We start from the raw sequence: 15,926 nt of genomic DNA, 5'->3' as shown, positions 1-15,926 counted from the left end.
GCATCTCAAACATCACAGGCATCACAAACGTCAGACGTCACAAATGTCACAGCATCACGTGCGTCATAAACGGAACAGGCATCTAAAAAATCACAGGCATAAAAAATGTCACAGCATCACGTGCGTCTCTAACATTACAGGCATCACAAACGTCACAAATGTCACAGCATCACGTGCGTCTCAAACGGAACAGGCATCACAAATGTCACAGCATCACGTGCGTCTCAAACATCACATGCATCACAAACGTCAGACGTCACAAATGTCACAGCATCACGTGCGTCTCAAACGGAACAGGCATCTCAAACGTCACACACAATACAAGTGTCACAGACAACACAAATATCACAGACAACACAAGCATTGCTGACAACAAATATCACAGACAACACAAGCATCACAGACAACACAAGTATCACAGACAACACAGGTATCACAGACAACACAAGTACCACAGACAACACAAGTATCACAGACAACACAAGCATCACAGACAACACAAATATCACAGACAAAACAAGTATCACAGACAACACAAGTATCACAGACAACACAAGCATTGCTGACAACAAATATCACAGACAACACAAGCATCACAGACAACACAAGTATCACAGACAACACAGGTATCGCAGACAACACAAGTACCACAGACAACACAAGTATCACAGACAACACAAGCATCACAGACAACACAAATATCACAGACAAAACAAGTATCACAGACAACACAAGTATCACAGACAACACAAACATCACAGGTATCACAAAAGTCAGACGTCACAAATGTTACAGCATCACGTGCGTCTCAAACGGAACAGGCATCTATAACATCACAAACGTCAGACGTCACAAATGTCACAGCATCACGTGCGTCTCAAACGTCACAGACAACACAAATATCACAGACAACACAAGCATTGCAGACAACACAAATATCACAGACAACAGAAGCATCACAGACAACACAAGCGTCACAGACAACACAAGTATCGCAGATAACACAAGTATCACAGACAACACAAACATTACATCAACACAAGTATCACAGACAACACAAGTATCACAGACAACACAAGTACCACAGACAACACAAGTATCACAGACAACACAAATATCACAGACAACACAAGCGTCACAGACAACACAAGTATCACAGACAACACAAGTATCACAGACAACAGAAGCATCACAGACAACACAAGCGTCACAGACAACACAAACATTACAGACAACAGAAGTATCACAGACAACACAAACGTCACAGACAACACAAGTATCACAGACAACACAAATATCACAGACAACACAAATATCACAGACAACACAAGCGTCACAGATAACAAACGTATCACAGACAACACAAGCGTCACAGACAACACGTGTCACAGGCAACACGTGCTACAGCAGGAACAGCTTCACTGCTGCATATAACAACATTCACTCACTCGTAAAGATCCGGGATAGAATAGGTCTTTCGCAACCCATACTTGCCGTAAAAGGCGACTATGCTTGTCGTAAAAGACGACTAACGGGATCGGGTGGTCAGGCTAGCTGACTTGGTTGATGCATGTCATCATATCCCAAGTGCGTGGATCGATGCTCATGATATTAATCACTGGATTATCTGGTCCAGACTCGATTATTTACAGACCGCCGTCATATAGCTGGAATATTGCTGAGTGTGGCGTTAAACAACAAACCAACCAACTCAGGACAGGAGATGACTATGTGTGGCGTAAGAGCCGACTAACGGGATCGGGTGGTCAGGCTCGCTGACTTGGTTGATGCATGTCATCGTATCTCAATTGCGTGGATCGATGCTCATGGTTTCAGTCACTGGATTGTCAGGTCCAAACTCGTTTATTTACAGGCCGACGTCATATAGCTGGAATAGTGCTAAGTGCGGCGTTAAACAACAAGCAAACACTCTGGGCAGGGTGTTGTGCTGGTCGTGTATTGTCTTCAGTCAGTCACACTGTCAGACAAATGAAAGAAAATATTTCCTGAAAACAATGCCAGGAACGCTGATTATCAGTTAGTATGACCCTTGAGTCTCGGGTAAACAAAGCCGAGTATCAGGCAGATCAGCAATTAGCGGGTATCTACAGATCCACCCGTACCCGTGACGTCATGCTTTTGTAGCATTGCACCCTAAGTGACACGTGACATGTTGGCAGCCTCCCCCTCACCGTCCCCGCCACCTCCGCTACTCCCGCTACGCCTTTCCCCGCCACATCCTCCCCCGCTACACGGACCCTCGCTCCAACTACACCATGTCCCCAACATAACCTGTACCTGCTATACCCTGTCTCCGCTACATCAAGCCCACAACACCCTGTCCCCGCTACACCCTCTCCTCGTCACACCCGCCCCCACTACACCCTGTCCCCGCTTCACCCTCCCCACGTCACACCCGCCCCCACTACACCCTGTCCCCGCTTCACCCTCCCCACGTCACACCCGCCCCCACTACACCATGTCCCCGCTTCACCCTCTCCTCGTCACACCCGCCCCTACTACACCCTGTCTTCAAACACCCTGCCCGCGCTACACGTACCCCCGTTATATCCGCCCCCACTACACATTGTCCCCGCTACATCCTGTCTCCTAACATCCTTTCCCCGCCACATCCGCCCCCACTACACCTTGTCCCCGCTACATCCTGTCTCGTAACATCCTTTCCCCGCCACATCCGCCCCCACTACACCTTGTCCCCGCTACATCCTGTCTCGTAACATCCTTTCCCCGCCACATCCGCCCCCACTACACATTGTCCCCGCTACATCCTGTCTCCTAACATCCTTTCCCCGCCACATCCGCCGCCACTACACATTGTCCCCGCTACATCCTGTCTCCTAACATCCTTTCCCCGCCACATCCTCCCCAACTACACCTTGTCCCCGCTACATCCTGTCTCCTAACATCCTTTCCCCGCCACATCCGCCCCCACTACACATTGTCCCCGCTACATCCTGTCTCCTAACATCCTTTCCCCGCCACATCCGCCCCCACTACACATTGTCCCCGCTACATCCTGTCTCCTAACATCCTTTCCCCGCCACATCCGCCCCCACTACACCTTGTCCCCGCTACATCCTGTCTCCTAACATCCTTTCCTCGCCACATCCGCCGCCACTACACCTTGTCCCCGCTACATCCTGTCTCCTAACATCCTTTCCCCGCCAAATCCGCCCCCACTACACATTGTCCCCGCTACATCCTGTCTCCTAACATCCTTTCCCCGCCACATCCGCCCCCACTACACCTTGTCCCCGCTACATCCTGTCTCCTAACATCCTTTCCTCGCCACATCCGCCGCCACTACACCTTGTCCCCGCTACATCCTGTCTCCTAACATCCTTTCCCCGCCAAATCCGCCCCCACTACACATTGTCCCCGCTACATCCTGTCTCCTAACATCCTTTCCCCGCCACATCCGCCCCCACTACACCTTGTCCCCGCTACATCCTGTCTCCTAACATCCTTTCCTCGCCACATCCGCCGCCACTACACATTGTCCCCGCTACATCCTGTCTCCTAACATCCTTTCCCCGCCACATCCGCCCCCACTACACCTTGTCCCCGCTACATCCTGTCTCCTAACATCCTTTCCCCGCCAAATCCGCCCCCACTACACATTGTCCCCGCTACATCCTGTCTCCTAACATCCTTTCCCCGCCACATCCGCCCCCACTACACATTGTCCCCGCCACATACTGTCTCCTTACACCTGTCCCCGCTACACCCGTAGCCCCGCAATATCCTTTCCCCCGCTACACTCTGTCCCCGCTACACCTATCCCCGCTACACGTATCCCCGCTACACTCTGTCCCCGCTACATCTACCCCGCTACTCTCTGTCCCGACTACCACTACCCCGCTACACTCTGTCCCCGCTACACCTATCCCCGCTTCAACTGCCCCCTGCTACACTCTGTCCCCACTACATCTACCCCGCTACACCTATCCCCGCTACACGTACCCCCGCTACATCTACCTCCACTACACTCTGTCCCAGCTACACCTATCCCCGCTACACCTATCCCCGCTGCACGTACCCCCGCTACATCTACCCCCGCTACACTCTGTCCCCGCTACACCTATCCCCGCTACACTCTGTCCCCGCTACATCTACCCCGCTACGCTCTGTCCCCGCTACACCTATCCCCGCTACACTCTGTCCCCGCTACACCTATCCCCGCTACACTCTGTCCCCGCTACCACTACCCCGCTACACTCTGTCCCCGCTACACCTATCCCCGCTACACTCTGTCCCCCCTACACCTATCCCGGCTACACTCTGTCCCCGCTACCACTACCCCACTACACTCTGTCCCCGCTACACCTATCCCCGCTACACTCTGTCCCCGCTACACCTATCCCCGCTACACTCTGTCCCCGCTACACCTATCCCCGCTACATCTACCTCCGCTACACTCTGTCCCCGCTACATCTACCCCGCTACACTCTGTCCCTGCTACATCTACCCCGCTAGACTCTGTCCCTGCTACCACTACCCCGCTACACTCTGTCCCCGCTACACCTATCCCCGCTACACTCTGTCCCCGCTACACGTACCCCCGCTACACTCTGTCCCCGCTACATCTACCCCCACTACACTCTGTCCCCGCTACATCTACCCCGCTACACTCTGTCCCCGCTACATCTACCCCGCTACACTCTGTCCCCGCTACCACTACCCCGCTACGCTCTGTCCCCGCTACACCTATCCCCGCTACACCTATCCCCGCTACACCTATCCCCGCTGCACGTACCCCCGCTACATCTACCCCCACTACACTCTGTCCCCGCTACACCTATCCCCGCTATCCCTGATCAGCCACACCCGTACATGCTACACACCCTCTATATCTCGCCCCTGCTACACTCTGTCCCCGCTACACCTATCCCCGCTACACTCTGTCCCCGCTACATCTACCCCGCTACACTCTGTCCCCGCTACCACTACCCCGCTACACTCTGTCCCCGCTACACCTATCCCCGCTACACTCTGTCCCCGCTACATCTACCCCGCTACACTCTGTCCCCGCTACACCTATCCCCGCTACACTCTGTCCCCGCTACCACTACCCCGCTACACTCTGTCCCCGCTACACCTATCCCCGCTACACTCTGTCCCCGCTACATCTACCCCCGCTACACTCTGTCCCCGCTACATCTACCCCGCTACACTCTGTCCCCGCTACATCTACCCCGCTACACTCTGTCCCTGCTACCACTACCCCGCTACACTCTGTCCCCGCTACACCTATCCCCGCTACACTCTGTCCCCGCTACACGTACCCCCGCTACACTCTGTCCCCGCTACATCTACCCCCACTACACTCTGTCCCCGCTACACCTATCCCCGCTACACATACCCCCGCTACACTCTGTCCCCGCTACATCTACCACGCTACACTCTGTCCCCGCTACACCTATCCCCGCTACACGTACCCCCGCTACACTCTGTCCCCGCTACATCTACCCCGCTACACTCTGTCCCCGCTACCACTACCCCGCTACACTCTGTCCCCGCTACACCTATCCCCGCTACACGTACCCCCGCTACACTCTGTCCCCGCTACCACTACCCTGCTACACTTTGTCCCCGCTACACCTATCCCCGCTACACACTGTCCCCGCTACACGTATCCCCGCTACACTCTGTCCCCGTTACATCTACCCCGCTACACTCTGTCCCCGCTACACCTATTCCCGCTACACGTACCCCCGCTACACTCTGTCCCCGCTACATCTACCCCGCTACACTCCGTCCCCGCTACACCTATCCCCGCTACACGTACCCCCGCTTCACTCTGTCCCCGCTACACGTATCCCCGCTACACTCTGTCCCCGCTACATCCACCTCCACTACTCTCTGTCCCGGCTACACCTATCCCCGCTATCCCTGACCTGCCACACCCGTACATGCTACACACCCTCTATATCTCGCCCCTGCTACCCCTACGCCCAGCCATTCTGGCGTAACATTCGCCTGATCTGAGCAGGGAGCCGAAAGTGATGTGATGCGGCTTAAATCGCTCTGGTTGGATAATCCCTTCTGATTGTCGCCGCATTGATAATCCCCCAAATCTCGCCATAATCCCCGAGTAGGCCTGTGTGGGGGTCAGTGAAGTGTAGATGATATCAGGATTACCAAATCTATATCCTATGTATACCTCTCCAATGCAAGGGAGCAACAGCCGAGCAGCCTGTAGTGATTAGTGTTCCACGGCGCAGAGGAGGTGTTCACGGGCCATCGGCTTCAACAACCAGGACAATGTTACCTATATCAACCCCTAAGTTACTCTGAAACACTTACAGAATACTGACTTTCTCGTTTTAAGTATATCGGACGTAAACGACCAGTTTAAGGAAACAAGAGTTACTTCATCACAGACGCATGAAGTTAATCCCACGTTAATCCCAAAGCTTCGCGGCTTAGTCAATGAGATTGCTGAGACCAACGGACGCGGACGCCACATACGAGGACTGTATTTGGAAACCCGAGTCATCTGCCACTTTGTCGTCTGCTTGTTCCAGTAGAGGAGGGCGAGATCCAGGACCTGATCCAGCACGAGATCCAACACGCAAAGGCTCAGATGACAACGCTGTATTGTTCCAGAGGCGTGTGAAGCAAACCACACAGACGCGAGGAACTGAACACTGCTGTAGTAGCGTGCTGAGTTGCCTAGGTAACCGTTTCCTCAGATGATCCAGAAATAATTTGAAAACACAGCAGCAACACACAAAAGTTTTCTTCCTGTGACGGACAGCAATCAAATCACATCTTAAACGGGTATGTATTTGGTATTTATCTGTTCACGTTCACTTTTGTTGTAACAGCTGACCCAATGCACACAATCCGCTACAAATTCGTCACAAATAATCCATACTTGTCGCCATGGGTGATCCCACGAGAAGTTTGGGCCATTCCATGTGAGGTGTCGGTAGTGCGGCCAAAATTTAAAGCTGATAGTGTTGGAAACTTTCTCTGCTACAGGTAGGTCGTAGATGGCGTAGACGGTGTGTGTCGCCGTAGAGTGAGTGTGGTGACGCTGTCACTTTTGTGTGTTGCCGTAGTGTCGGTGTGGTGACGTCGTCACTTTTGTATGTTGCCGTAGTGTAGGTGTGGTGACGTCGTCACTTTTGTGTGTTGCCGTAGTGTAGGTGTAGTGACGTCGTCACTTTGTGTGTTGCCGCAGTGTAGGCATAGTGACGTCTTCACCTTTGTGTGTTGCCGTAGTGTAGGTGTGGTGACGTCGTTACTTTTGGGTGTTGCCGTAGTGTAGGTGTAGTGACGTCGTCACTTTTGTGTGTTGCCGTATGTGTGTTGTTTGTTACGCTGTCACCGTAGTGTTGGTGTGGTGCCGCCGTCACATTGTATGTCTTCGTAACGGAGATGTGGCGACGTCACGTTGACGTAGTGTAGGTGTGTTACTTTGAGTGTCGCGTTAAATTCCCATTTTCACTGACTACAACTCAAAGCCCCCTTCACTGAATCCAAATCCATCTCACTAAAATCTGTCATATCGCTGTTCCAGACTGTCACACGATTAGGTCAGGGAACATCGGCTACACAGACTCCACCACCACCTCTTCCATCTCCTGCAACAATGGCGTTTAGCTTGACCTTCCAAACTATCCTGGACAGCAACATTCGGCACATCTACAGTGGCAGACCGATGAACATGGCGTACCGTCACTCCAAGGAGTACCCGAACATGGACCAGCTCCGGCAACAGAAGGACAACCAGTACCTCAAGGACTACGTCCTCCGGGTATCCGAGTATAGGGCGGACTACCACTGCCTCGTGCCTCGTGCCCCGGCCTTTCGTATCCTTTCCCGCCACGAAGTTGACGACATTGTTGAACGGCTTCATCAACCAAGGTCAAGAAAAGAGGACAAGGACGACCAGAATCCACAAGGTCAAGGTGAGAAGCAGGTGAGCAAAGAAGAAATGGAAGCCATCACGGAACGTCTCTATGGCAACGTTACCAAGGCGACGACTGTGAGGGTGAACCAGACTCGAGAAGCGGGACATCCACCCCTCACAAGGATCGACGTATAGACGCGGACCCGACCCGACCTCGCACAACGATCCTCGCGTGACGTCGGGGTTTAGTACAGCGTCAAGGTCAAAGCGTCACCTGTGATATGTGTTTGCCTGGTGTGTGACACAACGTTTGTGCAACCTGTTTGTTTTTTTCTGCCACGCTTAAGCTGTCTGAGAAAGGTAGTTTTGTTTTAAACATATTTATTCACCATAGTGAAACGGATTGGATACAAGAAAGGGAGTTCCGACAGCCGTAGCGTTTAGTGAAACGAGGCCCAGATCTTCAACTGATCAGTCGCCACTGAATATATACGAGTGATCCCAACCTCGATATCGCCAGACCCTCAGTTGATTTCCTATGCCACTGACATAAATAGACATATCCGGGATGAGTTGTTATCGTGGCGGTGTTGCACGTTCACAGCCAGGTGCTGTCAGCCCCTGTAGTCGCTGTAGGTCGACTGTCAACCTATAGGACGTGATAACCTACGTGGAAACATTGATTTAATCGATTTGGTTGACTGTTTGTACTACTGATTAAAGTTGAATGTTTATACATTGAACCAACTGAAATTTAGTTGCATGTATTACAACGGCGTGGTTAATGACCATCATCTTCGCCACCGTCGTCGTCATCGCCACCGGCTCGCCGTTTAGTCTTGCCTCGGTATATATGCTGGGTCAATGATTCCCGACCTGACACTTTGCGGCCTGATTGCGATGCACATAGCTCACTTGGAGACTTGACCATCTCCAGACATCTTCCCGAGGCAAGAGAGTTAACTGACTATAAAACTCCAGTTTCCACCCTTGCCGAACTAGGCTGGTATTATGGAGTTACATTTTGGCTGGACTAACGAGTCTCTGCATAGTCAAATCAAAATCGCGCAACGAAATCGAAATCCGGTCAGTAAACTGTCGTGTAGATTTCGGTCGATTGCAGGATTTGCAAAACATGTACACCGCCAACTCGTTGTCATGTTTTTAATCAAGGTGCTCACGCAATTTGATGCACTTCGCGACGTAAGACCCGTTTTATCACACAATAGAACTTGATTATCGATCAGATCGTCTTGACCGGGCGCCGCCATTTTGTTTGATACAAATGCAAGTGATACGAGAGGTGGAATCTGAATGGTCCATAGGCGAGGCTCAGAAGGGACATGACTCGTAAAAGCCACTGGTGGCGCTACGATCGAGCCCATGAATTACAACCCAGTTCGGCAAGGGTGGAAACTGGACTCTAAAGTCAGTTAACTCTCTTGCTTCGGGAAGATGTCTCCAGATGTCTGAGTAGTCGGGGTACAGAAAACGTATTTTAGTGTAAGCATTAGACGCATCAAAGTAAGACTGGAACTGGTAAATCGGGTACTGGGGTCGGGTGGTTCCTGAGTAGGACCCGGATACTTACTGGACTACCCGGACCCGTGGTTAGTCACGTGATATATTGTTTAACGGCAAAAATTATCTAGAACTTCCACGATTACACTATAAGTGACTAAAGTTCGCATTTCTTTCTGACTATGCACGTATTCCCTCTGACTTTATGTTTGAATTGAGATAAAACTCCAGTCAACTTCAGTGTATGCATGACCAGATCGTTTTATACGAGTATCTAAATACATTTTGCCACGGCTACGGTCAAACTATTCCCAATCGGACATTTGTACCTATTTCTCGAGACCAATTGCAGATACCCGGGTAGGGTCGGGTAATAGTGGGGTGGGTACCCGGGTAGTAAATTTGGAGACATCCCAGCCCTACATCAAAGACCCCCACCCGGCCCGACATCTCAAAGACAGAGCCAAGTTTCAGGCTTGTTGAAGACGTTAAGAGACTGTGTCACGCCGAACATCGGAGTTCGATTTCCCACGTGGGTACATGTTGTCACTTGGGTACATTGTGTGACGCCCATGAAGCCATGTGGCACATTGTGTGATGTATATGTTGCCATGTGGTACATTGTGTGATGTATATGTTACCATGGGGTACATTGTGTGACGGATATGTAGCCACATGGCACATTGTCTGACGTATAAGTAGCCACGTGGTACATTGTCTGACGTATAAGTAGCCACGTGGCACATTGTGTGATGTATATGTTGCCATGGGGTAAATTTTGTGACGTATATGTTGCCATGGGGTACATTGTGTGACGTATATGATGCCATATGGTATATTGTGTGATGTATATGTTGCCATGGGGTACATTGTGTGACGTATATGTTGCCATGTGGCACATTGTGTGACGAATATATTGCCACGTGGTACATTGTGTGATGTATATGTTGCCATGTGGTACATTGTGTGACGTATATGTAGCCACATGGTACATTGTCTGACGTATAAGTAGCCACGTGGCACATTGTGTGATGTATATGTTGCCATGGGGTACATTGTGTGATGTATATGTTGCCATGTGGCACATTGTGTGATGTATATGTTGCCATGGGGTACATTGTGTGATGTATATGTTGCCATGTGGCACATTGTGTGATGTATATGTTGCCATGGGGTACATTGTGTGATGTATATGTTGCCACGTGGTACATTGTGTGATGTATATGTTGCCATGTGGTACATTGTGTGACGTATATGTTGCCATGGGGTACATTGTGTGATGTATATGTTGCCATGGGGTACATTGTGTGATGTATATGATGCCATGTGGTACATTGTGTGAAGTATATGTTGCCATGTGGTACATTGTGTGATGTATATGTTGCCATGTGGTACATTGTGTGACGAATATGTTGCCACGTGGTACATTGTGTGATGTATATGTTGCCATGGGGTACATTGTGTGACGTATATGTAGCCACGTGGTACATTGTCTGACGTATATGTTGCCCTGGGGTACATCGTATGACGTATATGTGTGGCACACTGTGTGATGTATATGTTGTCATGTGGTACATTGTGTGATGTATATGTTGCCATGTGGTACATTGTGTGATGTATATGTTGCCAGGTGGTATATTGTGTGACGTATATGTATGGCACATTGTGTGATGTATATGTTGTCATGTGGTACATTGTGTGATGTATATGTTGCCATGTGGTACATTGTGTGGTGTATATGTTGCCATGTGGTACATTGTGTGATGTATATGTTGCCATGTGGTATATTGTGTGACGTATATGTGTGCCACATTGTGTGATGTATATGTTGCCATGTGGTATATTGTGTGACATATATGTGTGCCACATTGTGTGATGTATATGTTGCCATGTGGTATATTGTGTGACGTATATGTGTGCCACATTGTGTGATGTATATGTTGCCATGTGGTACATTGTGTGATGTGTATGTAGCCATGTGGTACATTGTGTGATGTATATGTGTGGTACATTGTGTGACGTCCATGTAGCCACATGGTACATTGTGTGACGTATATGTGTGGTACATTGTGTGACGTATATGTATGGTACATTGTGTGACGTATACGTGTGGTACAACGTGTGAGTATATATTTCCTAACAATGCTAGTTGAGCTACGGGCTTTTGTGTGATGACACCCGGTTATGAAGGCTATCAAACCATAGCGAGACTTCTTTGATTACATTAAACGTTTAACAACAGCCGACCCAGAGACCATATAATCTATCATATGGTCTCTGCCTGACCCAAGTCATTTACATAGACTGTTGCCCGGTGCGCTGAGCATTCCGACTCTCGTCGTTAATAAAGCCTGTAGCTCAGTGCACTGTGCGTGCACGATTTCATATCTCCTCATGCACCTCCAAACTGCAGTATTAAGGCCGATGTAGGTTATGTATTTGATAGCCCTCTATCTGTCCAATGAAACTATCGAGGAGGTGCAGGCGATTTGTTTGTTTTCTTCAAGAAAACGAGGTACGAATTTCTTGGCACGCATATACCCAACACCAGGTCCCAGTCATACATGATTGTAATTGAAGGGACATATACATACAAGCCATGAGGGTAGGCGTGGTGAGCTGGGTCACCCTCCAACACTCCCTCCTATCCCGACCCCACATCAGTGAAAGTCACTCCCGAGTTTCTACCTCATATTGTGCACCTCACTGAACCTGACTGTCCAGGGCCCCGTTCCACAAAGCGATCTTAGCGCAAAGACGATCGTAACTCCCATACTTTAACAAAGACTTACCACAGTCGTAGTGCGGAGATCACATTGGGGAAAGGGGCCATGTGCAATATATTCCCAGTATCAGTCGATTGTTTACAGGACATGCACCACCAAGGCTAGTCTGTCATACAGACCCTGGAACAAATATATCCAATACAGCCCATGCAAGTCTATAATATTTGGGGGCGTCGTGTAGCCCAGTGGTTAAAGCGTTCGCTCGTCACGCCGAAGACCCGGGTTCGATTCCCGACATTGGTACGATGTGTGAAGCCCATTTCTGGTGTCCCTGCCGTGATATTGCTGGAATATTGCGGCGTAAAATCAAACTCACTCACACTATAATATTTGGTCAGTCTAGATTTCTGCAGTATCTTAAAAAGAAGAAAATCTCTGGGCTCCTTTTTATTATATTTCATAACTAAAATTTAACAACTGTTTCATCTGTAAAAAATGTAAGTCTACGCCAAGGTTGTGACATTTATGAATACGGCGTAATACAATATTCACACTCCCACTGTTACATATGCTTGGTGAAGGGGCGGTCGGCTAGCCTAGTGGTTAAAGCGTTCGCTCGTCACGCCGAAGACCCGGGTTCGATTCCCGACATGGGTACAATGTGTGAAGCCCATTTCTGGTGTCCCCCGCCGTGATATTGCTGGAATATTGCTAAAAGCGGCGTAAAACCATACTCACTCACTCACTCACTCACTGGGTGAGAGCATACTACCGGGACATGGATAATGTATGTTAGTCTGGTGTATTGGACAATGGCGCCAGTCGGTCAAAAACTGCCGGGCAAAAGAAGGTATACACTCGAAAATTATATCTGAACAAATAATTACAAACGTTATCAAAACGCCAATGTGCTGAAAACAGTCGCCGAAAACCTGCAAACTTAAGGTTCAAAACACAGCTATGATACCCGTAGCAAATACATCACCATCGCATAACCATTTCGTGTTTGTTTCATTTTTTGCCACCATCAAACATGGGTGTATACTTTCTTTTTTTCCGGTCGTTTTTCATTCGTCACCACTCGCCCTTCCCGTAACGTGCAAGGAGACTCGTCCCCTCTATCGATGATTGTTATCTGCGAAAATACGAAAAAACAATCAGAATGCGCGTATGACTTCAAGTACTTTGGTCAAAGAATCCCTCAGGAATATTTTTTGATTTTACATATGTTTTGCATCTAAAAATATACCCTAGATACAGTTGAATATATTCAACCACACTGTATAAATACCATAAGTCCCGATGTGTACAAATAGCATCTGGAATATATATGCATTGGGGAAATAAACGTGAATCATTTCGCAACGAGTTAACAATTCTTTTAACTATGCCCATTTGCGCTTAGACGGAGCCCAGTCGCAAAAATGGCCATGAGAGGGGCACGAGTCGCTATTCGGCTTGCCCGGCATAACACTCAGTGGGTCACGAATGGTCGTTTTTGTCGGAGGAAACAGAGACCATATAATAGATATGAATAGATACAATTATATGGTCTCTGGAGGAAAGTTATCGAACCATTCAAATATCACTGTTTTCATGACACCTATTCCGATCGCAAGACCTCGAGTCCATCTTTGAGCCAAGTGGTTCCTGAACTCACCGTCTTCCTAATCCTGTGGCTTATGCAGATACATCCTCGCAAACAGGAATGTTGCTTTTAGCATCACATTTTATGACCTCAACAACCATTTTCTATGTATACAAAAACATTTAATCACCGCCGCTATGAGTATAACAACGTGTCACAACAAGACTACGAAGCAAACGTTTCTACCACCGCTACCACACGTACACCTGGCCTCGGCACCCTGGGTCGCCGTCGTGTATCCCCGTCAACTTTCATCCATCGTATTAGTAAAAGCAGAATGTCCTCCAGCCTACATTACAGTGAAATCTCTATAGTTAGGCTTCCACGTTAGCCTGGTACCGCGGTAGTCTGGTACCCCGTTTGTCCGGTACCACGTTAGTCTGGTATCCCGTTAGTCCGGTACACCGTTAGCCTGGAACTCCATTAGTCTGGTACCCTGTTAGTCTGGTACCGTGTTAGTCTGGTACCCTGTTAGTCTGGTACCTAGTTAGTCTGGTACCCAATTTGTCCGGTACCGTGTTAGTATGGTACGCCGTTAGTCAAGTACCCTTCCTTCCCGTGATAATGGTTTGTAACGACACACAATGAAAGGGAGATAACTACGTCATAGTCGCCATGACAAGGTTCAAGGTTATTCCTACATATGCATAATTAACTGAATGAACAAGGCGACTACTTTGTTTCTTCCATCACTCGCGTTTTCCTAGACACTACAACACTAAATGTAACAGTGGAGCGACATAATTATGTTAATGAGGATGAATGTGCATGGAGGCCTTCATATTTCTAAGAATCAACATTACTCGTTTTCGATCCAAGAGAATTTTTGAAGTTTAGGTAAAATAAACTAAGACATATGACAATATATATCCTCTTGGGTCATGAACTTGGAAGGTAAGCACGGTGTTGACACGTGTCTATATGTTTCACCGTGTCTCGACCTCCAGTGGAGGTTTGACATCACATGGAGTTTCTCAAACACATCACCTGGTGGGAGCTCTAAAACATTCCACGTATTATAGATGACCCACATGGGTCTCTCAAACAAATCACCAGATGTTGCTTTCTAACACATTACTAAATGGGTCTTTCAAACACATCACCACATGGATCTCTCAAACACATCACCACGGTGATCTCTCAAACATATCATCACATGATGTCTCTCAAACACATCACTAAGCCACGTGTCTGCTTCTGACGGCTTCTGTCTCAGACCCTGCTTCCGAACGAGGGTTGACACCACGTGGGGCCATGTCTGGCACGACCCACAATGCATGGAGATATTTCCGTTCCCGGAAGAACATATGAAAAAATTCTTGCGAAGAACTATCAGCCATCTATTTACACTGTAGGCCGTCTACGATCACTTTCCTTTTAATACACAACCCTATGGCGCCATCACTCCAGGAAACGAGCTGGACGTCATGGCCATATTGTTCTGCTGTCTGAATGTACGTCCCGATATATACTGAACAAAACAAGTTAGGGATCATGAATATTTTAGGGATATTTTTTTCATGAAATCGTGTGCTCAGTCTTCGCTACCAAAACTATCCCCCAAAATATTCGTGATCCCGAGCTTTTGTTATTCAGTATATATCGTCTGTACGGTTGCCATGGACAATGAAGATCATCTTTATGTAAAAGTCAGAATTCTAATTCAGTGGCCGATTTCTTCTCTTATTCAGGGTGGATCAGCACCCTTCCGACACGGTGGGACGGTGGGACTGAATAATAATTCTACAGGGCACACAGCAACCTTCTCTCCCGGCCGGGTGTGTCAAACGGTCATGCGCACTGCATGACCTTACTGTGTACTGACTCTCCGCATTCGGTGTTCGCATCATGATGCGTACCATGGAGGATTTAGTCGGCCTGTTCAGCCTCGTTATGATTGTCTCCATCTCTTCCGGCGACACCTTCTTCGCAGACGCCATTTCACACGTCACGTCTTGGCGGTTCTCGCGCCTGTTTGGCCTGGTCAGTCTCTCGACCATGTGCTCCACTTCCGGTCCTTTGAGAGTTTTGAAGGCCGGAGCCCGGGGCAGCGAGATATCATACTCTGGTAGATACTCCTCAAACGTCTGCCTGAACCTGCCCGGCGGCCGCTTCTGTAGCTCGTCGATGCGGTGCGGCACGTCGATTC

At 48.9% G+C, this 15,926-nt stretch overlaps 2 protein-coding genes across 3 annotated transcripts; both read left to right on the top strand.

Annotated features, from left to right (window-relative positions):
* The first annotated feature begins 2,043 nt into the window (after window positions 1-2,043).
* On the top strand, window positions 2,044-5,917 carry LOC125376985 (adhesive plaque matrix protein-like). The gene is made up of 2 exons (XM_048389739.1): window positions 2,044-2,061; window positions 3,755-5,917. Exons 1-2 carry the CDS (start codon window positions 2,044-2,046, stop codon window positions 5,915-5,917), a joined length of 2,181 nt encoding a protein of 726 aa, XP_048245696.1.
* Window positions 5,918-6,252: 335 nt separating this feature from the next.
* On the top strand, window positions 6,253-8,635 carry LOC124114144. Of its 2 annotated transcripts, none has more exons than XM_046474709.2 (2): window positions 6,253-6,804; window positions 7,550-8,635. In XM_046474709.2, exon 2 carries the CDS (start codon window positions 7,622-7,624, stop codon window positions 8,075-8,077), a length of 456 nt encoding a protein of 151 aa, XP_046330665.1. In that variant the 5' UTR covers window positions 6,253-6,804; window positions 7,550-7,621; the 3' UTR covers window positions 8,078-8,635. The 2 variants fall into 2 exon arrangements, with proteins under 2 accessions (XP_046330665.1, XP_046330666.1); XM_046474710.2 differs by lacking the exon at window positions 6,253-6,804 and adding an exon at window positions 6,914-7,008.
* Window positions 8,636-15,926: the final 7,291 nt, after the last annotated feature.

This window comes from Haliotis rufescens, unplaced genomic scaffold, assembly GCF_023055435.1.
Source record: "Haliotis rufescens isolate VD_foot unplaced genomic scaffold, xgHalRufe1.0.p SCAF_8, whole genome shotgun sequence".
NCBI classification, from domain to species: Eukaryota; Metazoa; Mollusca; class Gastropoda; order Lepetellida; family Haliotidae; genus Haliotis; species Haliotis rufescens.
The sequence above is the reverse complement of the archived record's forward strand: the minus strand, read 5'-3'. Positions and strand labels throughout refer to the sequence as shown.